This window comes from Crocodylus porosus, unplaced genomic scaffold (genome assembly GCF_001723895.1).
Source record: "Crocodylus porosus isolate Cpor-Errol unplaced genomic scaffold, CroPor_comp1, whole genome shotgun sequence".
NCBI classification, from domain to species: domain Eukaryota; kingdom Metazoa; phylum Chordata; order Crocodylia; family Crocodylidae; genus Crocodylus; species Crocodylus porosus.
In genome coordinates this window covers 70,040,981-70,055,773 of record NW_017728886.1, presented here as the reverse complement: position 1 = coordinate 70,055,773, position 14,793 = coordinate 70,040,981, and the positions used below count along the sequence as shown (strand labels likewise).

The 14,793-nt window shown below is 41.5% G+C and overlaps 1 protein-coding gene across 1 annotated transcript in view; it reads left to right on the top strand.

Moving 5' to 3' along the window:
- The window catches only part of NEK10 (NIMA related kinase 10), a 196,387-nt gene that overhangs the window by 37,322 nt on the left and 144,272 nt on the right, over positions 1 to 14,793 (top strand). The window contains exons 12-15 of the mRNA XM_019536158.1: positions 2,860 to 3,084; positions 5,387 to 5,526; positions 6,957 to 7,018; positions 13,105 to 13,182. Coding sequence (XP_019391703.1) covers positions 2,860 to 3,084; positions 5,387 to 5,526; positions 6,957 to 7,018; positions 13,105 to 13,182 — 505 coding nt within the window. The remainder of the gene's footprint in view (positions 1 to 2,859; positions 3,085 to 5,386; positions 5,527 to 6,956; positions 7,019 to 13,104; positions 13,183 to 14,793) is intronic.

Sequence of the window (14,793 nt, the reverse complement as noted above, 5' to 3'; positions counted from 1 at the left end):
GGACTTTGAGTGGGAGGTCTGTAGTAGACTCCCACCGTTGTGTCCCCTGTGCCATATTCCCCACGAATATTTACCCAGAGGGTCTCTAGCTGTTCATGCTGGTTGCCAACATCAGCTTGCAGGGACATGTAGCTTTCCTTCACATAGATCGAGTACCGATGTTACAAAATGTTCTCTAGTAGTTATCTACTACTTGTTGTCTTCCTTCCCATCTACAGCCTACCGTGACTGCAAAATGCTGACCTAAAGGGACAGCTGTGGTTTCCTTGCTACTATCTCACCATTCAAAGTGGGGTTATGAGTATGCTGCTGGAAAGTACGTGCTGAACTCTGATCTTTGTACTGAGGGCTATTATACAGTAACGCTGTTTCAGTTTATACTAGAGATTAGTTCAGATTCTATAGGTCTTGGGACAGGGGAGCCCAAAGGCAACCTAACCCTTTTTAAATTCATGTCTGCTCAATTGAACATGCTGAGTAGGCCTGAAATAAACTGAAGGGAAAGTGGCCACCGCGTACATTGTAGAAAACCACTCAAGAGAAAAAATACCTTAAAACAGGACTGCATTCCAATTAACATCCAGTATTATATATTTTAAAACAGGTTTTATTGCTTATTTCACTTGCAGCTAAGGACAAGAAAATGAAGCATCAGAAAGACAAAATCAAATCTTTTAGCAGATTAAAAAAGTTCTGGTCAAAAGGTTTAATACAAAAGCATTTTGTTTGGTGACTACAGGCCAAATATGTTAGCGGGAAATTATGGATTCTTATGAGAATCTTGTCTCATGGTATTTCTGACCAATATGGTAAACGCAGAATTAAAAAATGATGGGAAAGGATCCAAACGTCTGACTGCTTATTCTGCCACCACCTATAAATCTTATGAAGTACATCCAGTATTCCTTGTAATCCATTAATAGCAAATAAGAGGTTAAGAAAAATGATGGTACTCTGTAAGAGCTGATCTGAAAAATTACTGTTTATGGAGCCAGAGTGATAATAATTCAAAGGGCTGCTGCTGCTAAAAGTTGAGCTAAAGGGAGTGCCCAATTTAATGCCCATTTTTGCTGCATCTTGTCTAGTGACAAATGCTCTGGAGCATGAACTGCTCCAGGCTAAGTGCTCCATAGTAACATAAGTGGTTCCGCTTATAAGTGGTCTTGGGGCTCCACCTCCCCTACACCACTTCCATACTCCAACCAGATGGACTTGACCGTGGGGTAGATGTTCCTGAATCTCCCTTTATGATGTCACCCCACTCTGGTCTCACAATGTTTCTTATTGTAGGGCTGGGACTCCAGTTGTATTGAACTCAAAGGGCCTATTATTGTGTTTGTACTGCACCTGATAGTACACATACAGGAGAGTGGCACAGACTTTTTATCTGTATAAATTAATGTAATTTAAATCTATAATTCAGTTAATGTAATTCCTTTAATTATATCATCAATTACCGAATAGTACATAACTTATGGGAACAGCATTTAACTCTTTCTGAATCAAGCAGTAGGCCTAACTATGATCTAAACTGTCCTCTCTAATGAAGAGGAGAAAATGTGGATGGAATACAGTGTTTGATATGACTATGTATAGTTGCTCACAGTTACAACATAGGTCTGTGTGAAGCGGCTAGTATTTTCTTCAGATTCATCTGATTCGGGGACAGTGATTTGATTCGGTGATTCAGATCACTGTCCCAAATCTATTCAGCTGAATCTGATTTGGAGATTTGACTGCAGTCGAATCTGCCCCATTCCCCACCTGCTCTCAATGGCTGCCCTGCCCACTCTCCCAACTCCCCGAGCTGTAAAAAAAAAAAAAAAAAAAGCCCCACACTCACCGTATGCTGCCAGGTGAAGGGCAATCCCAATGCACCCCACTGCCCTGTGCTGTGTGGGGGCTCTGCCACGAGTCCCCAGAAGCACTGCGGCTGCTGCAGCAGCCAGTGAGTCCAGCCTTTATTTATTTTTTTTATTTTTTTAAAGGGCCGGGAGCTGGGGCTAGGCAAGGCAGCCATGTGTGGTGCTGGGACAGCAGGCAGGGAGCGATCAGGGGACCTGGGGAGCACACAGGGGATGAGACCTGGCAGGTCCACTCTCCTCTAACCCCATCCTCCACTCTGTACTTACCAGCATGGAGTCCGGGTCCAGCTCCCTGCTGCAGCAAGCAGGGACTGCCCAATCGCCAAAGGTCTCTGAATCTTTCCCAAATTGATTCAGAGGGCTTCAAATCAATTTGGACCTTTTAACTGGTCTCCTGACTCGATTTGGATTCAGAGACTCGCCACTGAATCAGGCCGAATCTCCTCCAAATTGAATCAGTATCCGAAGCTTCGCACAGCCCTATTACAAGGATCTTTTTCAGGCATCACTATGCCTGTAAGATTTTGTTTGTTTTTGTTCTCTCTCTTTCTCTCTCTCTTTTTCAGCTTTCCCTCAGGGCTTTATTCCTGTATTTCCTCTGCTGTGTCCTTAGTTGTTTTGCCTCTGCCTTTCTGGTGTTTTTCCTGCTTCTCTCAAATGCTGTCTTATGCAATCAATTTCCTACTGAGTCCACAGGAAACCCCTCTGCCCATATGGCATAACTTCTGCTTAACCTTACCATGCTGGTCTGTGTTTGGGCAGTCACCTCCATTTCATCTGTTATAATCATTTAACTGTTCCCTCATTTAGCCTGAAAGGGACTTCAGCTGCTAGGCCTACCAGCTTCAGTGGGGTTTATTATAGGTTGCTTTGGACACCTTTGTATATACAGTAGCTCCAAGTTACTACTGCGTAATAGTGACTGCAATAACAATTATGTGGTGAGCACAAATGAATGATGGCGGTGTATAATTTCTTGCTGATATGTTTTCAGGTTGACTGCTGAATTACTACGTCTCCTCTGTGCAGAGTCACAACTCAAAGAGCAAGTTAAAATGTATGAAGGAGTTCCCATCCTGCTCAGTTTGCTACATTCAGATCATCTCAAGCTTCTGTGGAGTGTAGTTTGGATTTTGGTACAGGTTTGTGAAGACCCTGAGATTTGTGTGGAAATCAGGATTTGGGGAGGAATCAAGCAACTCCTTCATATTTTGGAGGGGTAGGTCTTCAGTTTTTAGGACCAGTAACAATTACCAATGACTTTATATCATAATCTAATATAATTACATAGCCATTTGGCCAATGTGCCTATCCAGACTCGAGTAGGAGCTTCCAAGCTTCTCGGGCTCAGGTAGTTCTGCCTCGGTTGGGACCTGCCTTGGGCACCTTTGCCAGCTGTATGTCACGTGCCAAGGAAGCTCCTGATACTTGCCCACCATGTCTTGGTCTTCTATTCTAGTGTGGGAGGTTTCCTTCTAGTTGGGCTTTGCTTGGAGGTGCCATCAGCAGAAGGTCTTGGGGCTCCACCTCCCCTACACCACTTCCATACTCCAACCAGATGGACTTGACCGTGGGGTAGATGTTCCTGAATCTCCCTTTATGATGTCACCCCACTCTGGTCTCACAATGTAATCTCATCCTGCCCGCTGGTTCTAGTTGTGGACTGGCTTACTAGACTTGAGTTGCTTCAGTTGGACTTGGCCTGTCAGATGCTTACTGGACCAAGAGGGTCACTCTCCCTCTTTGTAGTTATGTCCCTTCCAGCCTAGCCAACTGGTGCGCTGCATGTGTTACTTCCCAAGGGCCTCTACTCTCTCAGCCCTGGATCTACCCCATGTGCCTATGTTCTGGCCTGAGGGCAACAACAATTTATAGCTGAATCTAAACAAACTGAAAAGGGATGGGGAGGTAGAGTTCTCCCCTTCTGACTCACATGTCCTGTGTGTGCATCACTGGCTATTCCCTCAGCATCCCCTCCACATCCAACACTGGGCGCTGATCCTTTGACATGTAGGCTCCCCCTTTGGAACTCCCTCCTGGGTCCCTGCTTGGAGCCATTGCTAGCTGTACCAACTGGGAGCTCCCAGCTGCTTCACAGCTGGTGCTCTTCTCCCTCTCCCTGGCAGCCGGCTTTTAAATCTCCTGCATGGTTCTGCCAGCTGATGTCACTGCCCCGCGCTGGCTCCAGCCGCATAGATAAGTGGTGCGTGGGCAGTTTCTCTCCTGGCTACTGGTTCTCTGCCATCATTCCTGTGGCCGGTAAGCTTTTTTTTATTCCGGGGTTTTGGGGCTTGTTTTCTTGAGGCCGCAGGGTTTTCTCACTGTGGTCCTTGCCCCTGAAGAGGGGTTTCCACCCCTTCGAACTTGTCGCTCCGTGACAACCATTTATCATTTAATAAAATAGCAGTCCTCTTCTGTTCCTGCAGGTATTGGTATACCTAGCATTCTGTAGAAAGCAAAAGAAATTTAGAGAAATTAGTTCAAGTCTTGGTGATTAAGAAGTGATTTTTTTTGTTTAGCTATATGCCATACTTTTTAACTAATATGCTTCGTACATTTTACATTTATATAACAATATCTGTAGTTAAATGTCCAGAGAGTTCCTATGTTGATTAGACAGGTAGGAAGGGACATTATTTGTGTTTTTTACAGTGTCTTAAACTTTCAGTCTAGTGATGAGGGGTACAGAATTTTTAGGTGCTCAATTTAAGCCAATTTAAGAGAGGCCTTATTTTCCTAAAAAATTTGAGTAGTCTACTCACTAGGATTCAGACACCTTTTAAAATATCTGTATTTCGGCACCCCAAATCTCTTCTTGCTTTAGATTACAGTGTATGCTGTACCTCACAATGTCTTGGGGTGAAATTGCACGTTAAACTTAGACCATATTAAGGGCACTTCAAACACAGGTGTCTGCATATTAAAGTTTGTTAATTTGTGCTGAGTGCCCTCTGAGCATCTTAAATGTATGCTACTTCAGGTGAGGGTTAACTCTGGGCCATCCTATCTAGCTCTTGGTAGGTCTGCTCCACAGAGATGAAATGAGTCCTTCAGCATCCCAGGATGAAATGTTCCCAGTCTCCCTCCCCTCAAGATCCAGGATAAAGCTCCTAGTCACACCCCTGATCACAAGCTCTGTAGTGGCAAGTCAGAATTATGCAAGTAACAAATGGTGTTAAGCCTTAATGTGAGGCTGCCTACAGAAAGAACATTCTAATGTTAACACTACTTAACATTCCATGCATTTAGTATGGTTTAAGTGTAACATGTAATTTCACCCTTATTTAAACCTGCAACACTACTGAAATACTTACCTGAAATGACAGGAATGCACTTTATGGTTTATGAGTCATATATATTCTTTTAATAAAATTTGTAACTGCTTTGGTATAGTTTTTGTGGTCTATCTATCTATCCATTCAGAATAGAAACAGAAATACAAGTATAGGCAAGTTTCAGAGACAGTCAATAAAAGTAATTATTAAATCTTTTTGCCCATTATATTTTCATTTTTTTTCTAGAGATAGAAATCTAGTTTCTGACCGTTCTTCCATTGGAAGTTTATCTAGTGCAAATGCAGCAGGGAGAATCCAACAGCTTCATTTGTCAGAAGATCTGAGTCCTCAAGAAATACAAGAAAATACTTTCTCCCTTCAAGCAGGTATACATTCTGCTGTTCTAATTATAAATCTGTTACATCTCCAAAAGAACCATAAGAATTGCACTTAACTTGCACCCAAGGTTGACTTACATTTGCACCCCTTTCTGTCTTAGCTTTTGTATTTACAGCATTTTTGTATACATTAAAAATACCAATTCAGAAATATTTTCAGTGCAATTTTTATTAGACTTGATTCTCTTGCGAATCTGAAGATTTGAGAATGATTCAGAGAATCAGCAATTCAGCAATAGACACAGATTTAAATATTTTTTCTATATGCCTCGAGGTACCAAATGCAGCTTGTGGATGGGACGAATGGAGCGTCCCAAAGGAGTGCAGAGGGGCCCCCCGTGTACTCAGCAGTGAACCTGGAAGTGGATCCCAGGTGCCTCTCAGACCCAGGAGGCACCAGTTGCTAAGCTGGAGGGACACTGGGGACCCCCCACGTGCTCCCTGGCAGACCCAGAAGTGAACCGGAAGTGCTTTTGATCCACTTCTGGGTCTGCTGCCAAGCGCGCTGTGGAACCCCTCGTGCTCCTGTGGGACACTCCATGCACCCGAGCATCTCAGCATTCATGAGCCACCTGGTACCTAGAGGTATGTAGAAAAAAAGCATTTAACGCTTTGTCTGTGTCTGAATCCCTGAATCTTTCTGAATCGATTCAGAGGGTTCCAATTCCATTTGGAGAGATTAAAGAGTCTCTTGATTCAATTCGGATTTGGAGATTCAGCCACTGAATCAGGCCAAATCTTCGCTGAATTGAATTGGGGACTGAACCTTTGCACAGCCCTAGTAGGTAAGAGCTTTGTATTGATTGATCCTCAGGAGTTGTATGTAAACCCTCCCCCAACCCCCAAAAACCCCAAAAATACCAAAAAACAAAAACCTGAAGGCTTACCCCTCTAAAATATATGGAGAGCTATATATATTGATCAATATAACTTTACAGGGGTAGGTTTTCAGTTTTTGTGTGTGTGATGATATCTGTGTATATATATCTATATGTAGAATAGGTACATCTCCCTTTAGTTCTAACAATCTGCTGTTACTGTTCTAAAGTTTGTTTTTTTAGCCCAAGGTTATTTTTATTTAGTTATTACTTGTTTACTCTAAATCAAAGTTTTAGTATGTTAGGTCACTCATAAAGTGGTTGTGCTGGAAATATTCTATGAGAAATCTTCTAAATGTATTATTGCTCTAAAAGGTCTTGTCATGAAAGGCTAAGTGGAGCCATATCACTGGTAAATTAATTACAGCAGCTTCCTATAACAGCCCTCAGGCAAGTCAGTTGGAATTAGGCGCCTAACCTGATTAGGCACTTTTGTGGTTTCTACTAGGTTATCAACTTACCTGTCTGCATTTTTAACCACATAAGTATTTATGTTAATCTAGCCCTGAATATTTCTATCTGATTTTTTTTTTGTTCTAGCTTGTTGTGCTGCAATTACTGAACTAGTACTCAATGATACTAATGCTCACCAAGTAGTACAGGTAGGAAAATTTTATTCAGTTAAGTGAGGCATTATAATATATAACGTTGTGTTTGTTTACTAATGGTTTATTGTGCATTGTTACAGATGACTTATCCATGTTTCTCATGTTTGGTCAGCACTGTTATACAAAGATGCAAACAGCTTATTTGTAGACTTCTAACTTATTACCACAAAATTATGTTTTAATTAGATATCATAAAAAGTGGTTGGGTAATATAGCCAATAATGCATGTATTAGTCATAGGACATAAATAGTGTTATTGAGCTGTGGCTTTTTGGGGCTTAACAACTGTTAACTAGCACCACCTTTTTGCCATTTTCAGAACTGAAAATAAAACTAATGAGAAAATTGTTTGACAAATATTAATTCAGAAGCTGATATACACTCTGGTGTTTCATCTCTGAAGATGTAGTTTTGACTTAAATATTTAAACAAGTAATTCTTTTAATAGTTCATAATTTATGCTTCTAAAATGGTTTGAATAATTGGATTATTTCTAAGGATTCCATAAATAGTCTATATCTCTTACTTATGTAAGCAGATTCAGAAGTTAACACCAATTGAAAAATTCAGAGCCAAAATATACTACATTTTAAATCAAAATCAATTAAAATATGCGAGGGAAATCCACGTTAGACCCAATGTATCCATTTTGAATCCAAGAGAGTATCCTAAAGAGGACAGAGAAAAGGTGAATAAGGTGGCTGGCACTGGGAATGACAGAGAATCTTGGGGGGCGGGGCGGGGCAGGGACCAAAAAACTCCTTGGGTAGATGAAACACTAATTTTGTTGAAATCATACGAATTAGGGAATGCCTTTTTTCATCTGAACCACATTGTATTAGATTGTCCCTCCTTTCACCTGACCCATGAGCCAGCTTCCTCATAAAGGCCCATCGACTTTTAGTTCCAGTTTCCAGTACGTTTATTTTACATATGGAAATCTTGTCCTCACAGCAAACAAAACAAGCAACAACATAAGCAAACATGCCAGTAACAAACAAAAGTAAACCTCTGGTCTTTTCTCAGATCTAGAGAGAGTGAGGCAACCCGGGCTCTGTATTTTTCCCTCAGTGTACCAGCCTCCTCCCTTTCTCTCCCTTTTACCCTACCTGGGAGCTTTTAACTTCCCCAAGGGTCAGCCAGTCATCCCTGTCAGCTGCCCCAAGGCTCTAGGCAGGTAGACTATTCCCTCTAACCCCCTGCAGCTGGACTCCAGCCCCTAAGCCATGCATCTTGTTACACATTCCCTCTTCCAAGAGTGGAACCTAGGTTACACTCTTCCAATTTTTTTTAATTCCCTCTCTTTGCTTCTCAGGAGAAAAAGTCTAAATTTGCATGTGCAGACCCAGGGCAATGGCATATTAAAAAAACCCAAAAGTGGCAGGGACAGGTGCCACTTTGTCAACTGGGGGTTATCCTCCCATATAGTTTTAAGCCATGTTAAAGGGGCACGGTCAGTCACAAAATAAAACAGGCCCCGAGGAGGTAGTAATGGAGAGCCCACTTAATAGTTAGATTCTCCTTTTTTATCATGGCACACTTCTGTTTCCAGGGAAGGAGCTTCCTGCTGAGGTACAGAATGAGGTGTTCTCCATCCTCAAACTCTTAGGGAAGAACCACCCCCCAGGCCTTGCTCTGAGGCATCTGTCTGCAGTATAAACTCTTTTGTTAAGTACATGCTGTTCTACTGCATAGTAGCCATTTTCCTGTTCCAAACACTGTCTTGCTTTGAGTGGATCTCTTATAGTGCTTACTTCTGCAACAGGTCAGTTAGTGGTGCTGTGATGGCAACAAACTGTGGAATGAATTACTGGTAATAACTTGCTAAGCCCAGAAATGATTTCACCTGCTTTTTGTTCCCAAGTTCAAGGCTCCTCTGAGACAAATGGGCAAGAATCTTCGGTGGGCCATGACTCAGGGCTATACATTTAGGTCCCAAGTCTCTAATCAAATCTTGTGATCATAGGCCTCCTCTATAAGACCCAAAATGGTCCTGTATGGCTGCTTTGAGGGTCTTGAGATCCCAAGCTGAATCTGTTCCCAGGGTCCAGTAAGCAGCCTGTGTCTCCTCAGTTAAGAAAGGGGCCACCCTCATATCCCACATGTCCAGTGGCCACTGATAGGTCTCTACTCCCTGCTCAAAAGTTCCAAGGAAAACCTCTTGGTCACCTGCCGGTCCCAGCTTGGTGAGGACCCCATTTTCTATCCTTGGAGAACCAGGTGATTCACCAACTTGGGTGGGGGTCCGTCTTGAGTCCAAATGCAGCTTCAGGAACTCTTGTGGTTGCTGCTGCTGGTGCTTCCTCTGGAACTGCTACTGCTGGAGTTGGAGCTGCCAAAACAGTTGCTGTTGTTGCAGCCTCAGCCCCTCCAGACACTTTAGCAGGGTTCATGTCTCCATAGCTGGAGCTGGATTTAGCTACCTCATTCTCCACCATGTGTAGCAGATTGTCTCTCCTTTAGCCTGACCCAAGAACCAGCTTCCTCATAAAGGCCAGACAGCTCTTAGTTCCAGTTTCCAGTACATTTGTTTTACATATGAAAAGCTTGTCCCCACAGCAAAACAAAGCAAGCAATATGATAAACAAATGTACCCATAACAAACAAAAGTAAACCTCTAGTCTTTGCTCAGCTTTTCCCTCAGCATACCAGCCTACTCTCCGTCTCCCTCAGCTACCCTACCTGGAAGCTTTTAACTTCCTCTAGAGACAGCAGTCATCCTTGTCAGCTGTCCCAGTGCTCATAGGCAGGCCAGCTGTTATTCCCTCTAACCCTCTGCAGCTGGGCTTCCGGCCCTGACCCATGCACCTTGTTACACATGTGTATATTTTAAGTGGAGTCCAGTTTTTATTTCAGTAAAATATCATTTATTTAAATCATATTTAATTTATAAAAATAACTTTTTTTGAGGAACAAGAAACTGTCAGTACAATAGAGTAGCGCTTTGCTACACAGCACTCCCAATACATTATGACTATGATCTTGCGTGCTCATTTTATTCCTGGATCTGGCAAAACCAATTAAACTGCTTGCAGTTAAGCATGGACTTGGGATCAGGATATTACACAGGTAGCTGATTATCTCCTTGCAGTTGGTCACTAGTCTGATGCCTTAGATCTAACTTTTGGATCCAACATGCTTCCAAGCCTACTGGGCCTAAGCAGTGTCCAGACTTCATCTCTATCATTCTTCTCTTAGGCACACAGACTCTCTCTCTAGGATCCTTCAACATATGGTACCCCATGGCCCAGCTGCCATAGGCTCAAGTCCAATGCTGATCCCTGAACAATCCTCTCCAGTAGCTTTTACATGCTGTTGTCTGGAGCTCCACCATCTTGGGCATTCCAGTTTATCATTTAGCACTTCAGAGGCTTGTGACAGATGAAATAAGAACCTCAGTTTTCCCAGGAACTTCTTAAACACATATACTCTCAATAGGCTCCTATACACATGCAAGGAGGCTGCTCCAATGCACTATAACTGCTGTACTCCAGCAGGCTCCAGCAACACATGTATCAGCATCTCCATGATGAAAAATGGTGGCAGGGCTCTTTAAACTAAAGCTCATTTGATGAGCTTTAGTTAAAAGCGCCCCACTGCCCTTTTTCAGCATGGGGACGCTAATATACGTAACTCCCCAGGTGTTTTTAACTAGTGCGGCTCTCAGAGCTGGACTAATTAAAGCACCCCTCTTCCCCACCCACCCCCAACCTCCTGGAGCATGTCTATAAATGCCCTCAGTTTTAGTAAGCTCAAGTTGGGAGTCACAATAGGCATTGGATGATACAAACAAAGTTATTATCAAAACAGATACCGAAATACAACATGGTTTGTATAGAATCAAATGACATATTCTCCGACCTGTCAGGTAGGGCTTTAGTTCAGTCCAGATCTTTCTGGTGCATGAAACTAATCCACAACATTTCACTTTGTACAGTGGGTGACAGGAACCTCCAGCTCTGCAAATCCCTTGACATCAGTGGGATTCAACAGGGTTGCAGGATCTGTCTATATGAATGTACTTGCAGAATTGATTTACAGTGAATGTACTGATGGCTTCACTCTCCTTCTACCTTTAATGGATTTTAATTTAGAACTTAGTATATAATGGATGGTGAAAATATTTAAATTTGCAGGAGTGTAGGTTGTAGCCGTGTTGGTCTAAGGACATAGGCAGATAAGGAACTTTGGGTGAATCTGATACCTTTTATTAGACCAACTCAAATAGTTGGCAAAATTCTTCTTTGCAAGCTTTCGGGTACAAATACCCTTCATCAGGCAGAGGAAGCGTCTGCAGTTGGGCTGTGCTCTTCCTGGATGGAGTAGTAAAGCAGCCAGAGGACAGTACATATGCAAGAAAGCCAGTCAGTTAAAATGTAAATTGAGGTAGTCAATAGGTGAGAGACAGATGGCAGGGAGGCGGAAGGAAATGAATGTAGCTCTAGTCAATGGATGAGAGCTGGCGGTGGGTGGGGGAAGAAGGAACGAATATAGCTAGTAAAAAGTGGAGCGATTACTTGGGGAATCAGATGTTATGTAGGTTATAATGTGTCATAAATCCAATGTCTATATTTAATCCAGGGCTCATGGTAGAGGTGATATCTTTTATTAGACCAAAAAGTTTTTTGCAAAAAAAAAAATATTTAATTGCAAGCTTTCAAGCACAAACACCTTTCTTCAGGCATCGGAGAATATCCAGTAGATTAATGAAGTGAAGTTCATAGGCTTATCAGTGAAAGGTGCTTTATAAATTCACTTTGAGGATTAGAACTGATAGATTGGAGAGAGAGTGGTTTTCTTGTGAGAAATGTGCCCCCCCCCCCCAGGTAATTGGGCATTCTTGTCTTTGAAAGATTTTTGGTTCATTCTGGTTCATAGTTATTTGGTTTCTCCTACATATTCTCCATCAGGGCATTTAGTGCACTGGATGAGATGTATTACATTTCTGGAAGTGCAGGTATAAATAATATCCAGGAATGGTGAAGGTTCTATTGTGGGGTGTAATAATTGTGCAGATGGAGATGTGTTGGCAGGTTTTACATTTCTTGTCATGGCATGGTCTGGATCCATTTGGTAAGTTTTGGACTGTAGAAAGTTTGCTTCTGGTGATGAGGATGACAAGGTTCAGTGCTTATTTAAAGGCTAGGATGGGTGGTTCTTGGAAGATCTCTTTAACAGTTGGGTCTCCTTCTAGTATGGGTTGTAATTGAGAATTTTCCATATAGGTTCCAGGGAGGGATGATATGTCATAACCAGTGGTGTGTGATTCATGAGGGTTTTTCTTTTGTACAGCAGCAATTCTTCACTTGGTATCTGGGTTGCTCTTTCAAAACTGTGATCTGTCTCTCTGGAGGAGTGTCCTTGCTGAGTTAAGGCCCTTTTGAGATTTGTGAGGTGACGACGACAGGTATTCTCCTCAGTGCAAATTCAGTGGTATCAGATGGCTTTGGCTGTATGTTATAGCTTTCTTGGTGTGTTTAGGCTGATTGCTGGTTCTGTGCAGATATATCTATTGGTTTGTGGGTTTCTTGTATATGGTGGTCTGTATTTTACCATTCTGAATAGTGACCATCATGTCTAAAAAAGGAAATATTGGCTTCGGATTTTTCCAGAGATAGTCTGATGGAGGGGTGGTACTTGTTGAATTTCCGATGGAAATCAATCAGAGATTGCAGGTTTTCAGTCCAAGTGATGAAGATGATAGCAGTAGATCTTAAGTATAGCAAGGATTCAATGGTGCAGTCCTTGAGGAATTTTTCGTCCAGGTGGCTCATGAAAAAGTTGGCATACTGTGGGGTCATCTTGGTGCCCATAGCTGTGCCCACGATCTGGAGGAAGTGTTGGTTATTGAAGGTGAAGCTGTTGTGTGTGTCGATGAAATGTATAAGTTCAGGAATATCTTTGAGTCTGTACTCTGAGTTATAATCTTGCTCTTGTAGATATGTAATCAGGCTTACATATCGCATTAAATCTCATTCATTTCTTAATTGATTAAAGGAAGAAACGCATAATTTTACTTGCATCTTCTGTGTAAAAGAAATGTTAGCACTGCTTATTTTCCTTTTATGTTTCTTTTCTAGGAAAATGGAGTCTATACAATAGCAAAACTAATTTTACCGAACAAACAAAAGAAAGCAGTAAAAGCTAATTTATTACAGGTAAATCATTTCATAATCAGGCATATTTAAAGCTTAATACAGTCTTTGGAATATTTTTCTGAGTTCTTGATATTTTATTGTTCAGTAGCAACTTTATTAATTACTTTATTAAAAACACATTAAACAAATTGTAGAAATTTGAAGTTTATCAGTATGATCTTCAAAGTCATGCATTGGGAGACCAGTGATAGGGATTTCAGCTACACAATGGGGTCACATAGATTGAAGATATCTGAGGAAGAGAGACTTGGGTGCACTGGTTGATCACAGAATAACCATAACCTACCAGTATGATGCAGCTATGAGAGGCTAATGTCTTGGGTATATTACGTGGAATTTTTTCAGTAGAGACAAGGAAGTATTGGTGTCTTTGTATAAGACACTAGTAAAACTCCATTTAGAATATTGCACGTAATTCAAAAAAGATTAACTTAAATTGGAGCTAGTTCAAAGGAGGACCATTAAGATAGTTAAAGGAATGGAGACCTTGTTATGAAACAAAATTAAAGGAGTTTGACTTATTCCATTTAGAAAAATGGAGATTGAGAGTGGATATCATCACTCTTGTAAGTACATTTGTTGAGTTAATAATAGGGATGATGAAGAGCTTTTTAAGTTGAAAAACAGCACCATCACAAGATTAATGGCTACAAACAGGTTGTGGGTAAATTTAAATGGAAAATTAGAAGATGATTTCTAACCATTAGGGGAATTAAGTTTTGGAAGGTCTGCTAAGCAAAATAGTGGGAGGAAAGAACCTAAATTACTTTAAGATTGAATTGGCCAAAGTTTACGGAAGGGATAGCATGAGAAAACAGGGAGTTCTGGCTCAACAATTGGTGGATGTGAAAAGGGAACATTTGTTCATAGTCCTCAAATTGATGGAAGTGGTGTCAAAGGTAGTCCCATACCTCAAAGTTTCTAAAAGTTGTCAGCTGGGGCCAGGAAGGATTTCTTTTCCCCTCATGAATGCCAGGGGGGGCAGATACCTTTGTCTTTGTCTGAGACGTTTGGGACATTTGCTATTGCTGAGGCTTGGGGTTTCTGATTACATCATTTAGAAAGCAAGATGTCCCTGGCTAGAGGTTCTTGCATTTCCACTCAGGATCATATCAAACACCAAATTTGGGGGCAGAATGAGGTATGGGATGCCTTCATTTGTAGCACGGCCATATTCCTTTTCCTAGGACTTTCTGAGCATATATTAAACAAGTACTTCCCTGGCATTACAGTAGTGTAAGGCTTTGGCAGTACAGTCATCTCCCCCAACACTTTTTTTTTTTTTTTTACCTATGGCAAATTTTCAAGGATTTGAAGTGGCATATTTGGGGGTTCCCTGGGCCTGGGAATGTAGGTGACTAGACTTGATGATCCAGGATCCCTTTTCCAGTCTGATGCTTCTAAATAGGAAAACACAGGAAAATAACAAATAAATCACATGCTTATGAATACATTTTGTTATAATATAAACTTAAGGTTGTGTGCATCTCATGTAGAATAAACAAAAATGGACATTTTGTTGTGATATCTCTCTGCCTAAACTGTCTCATATTGATTCTCCTTTATTGTACCTATGGTTTTCACTGAAAGTCATGAAGATTTGACACAACA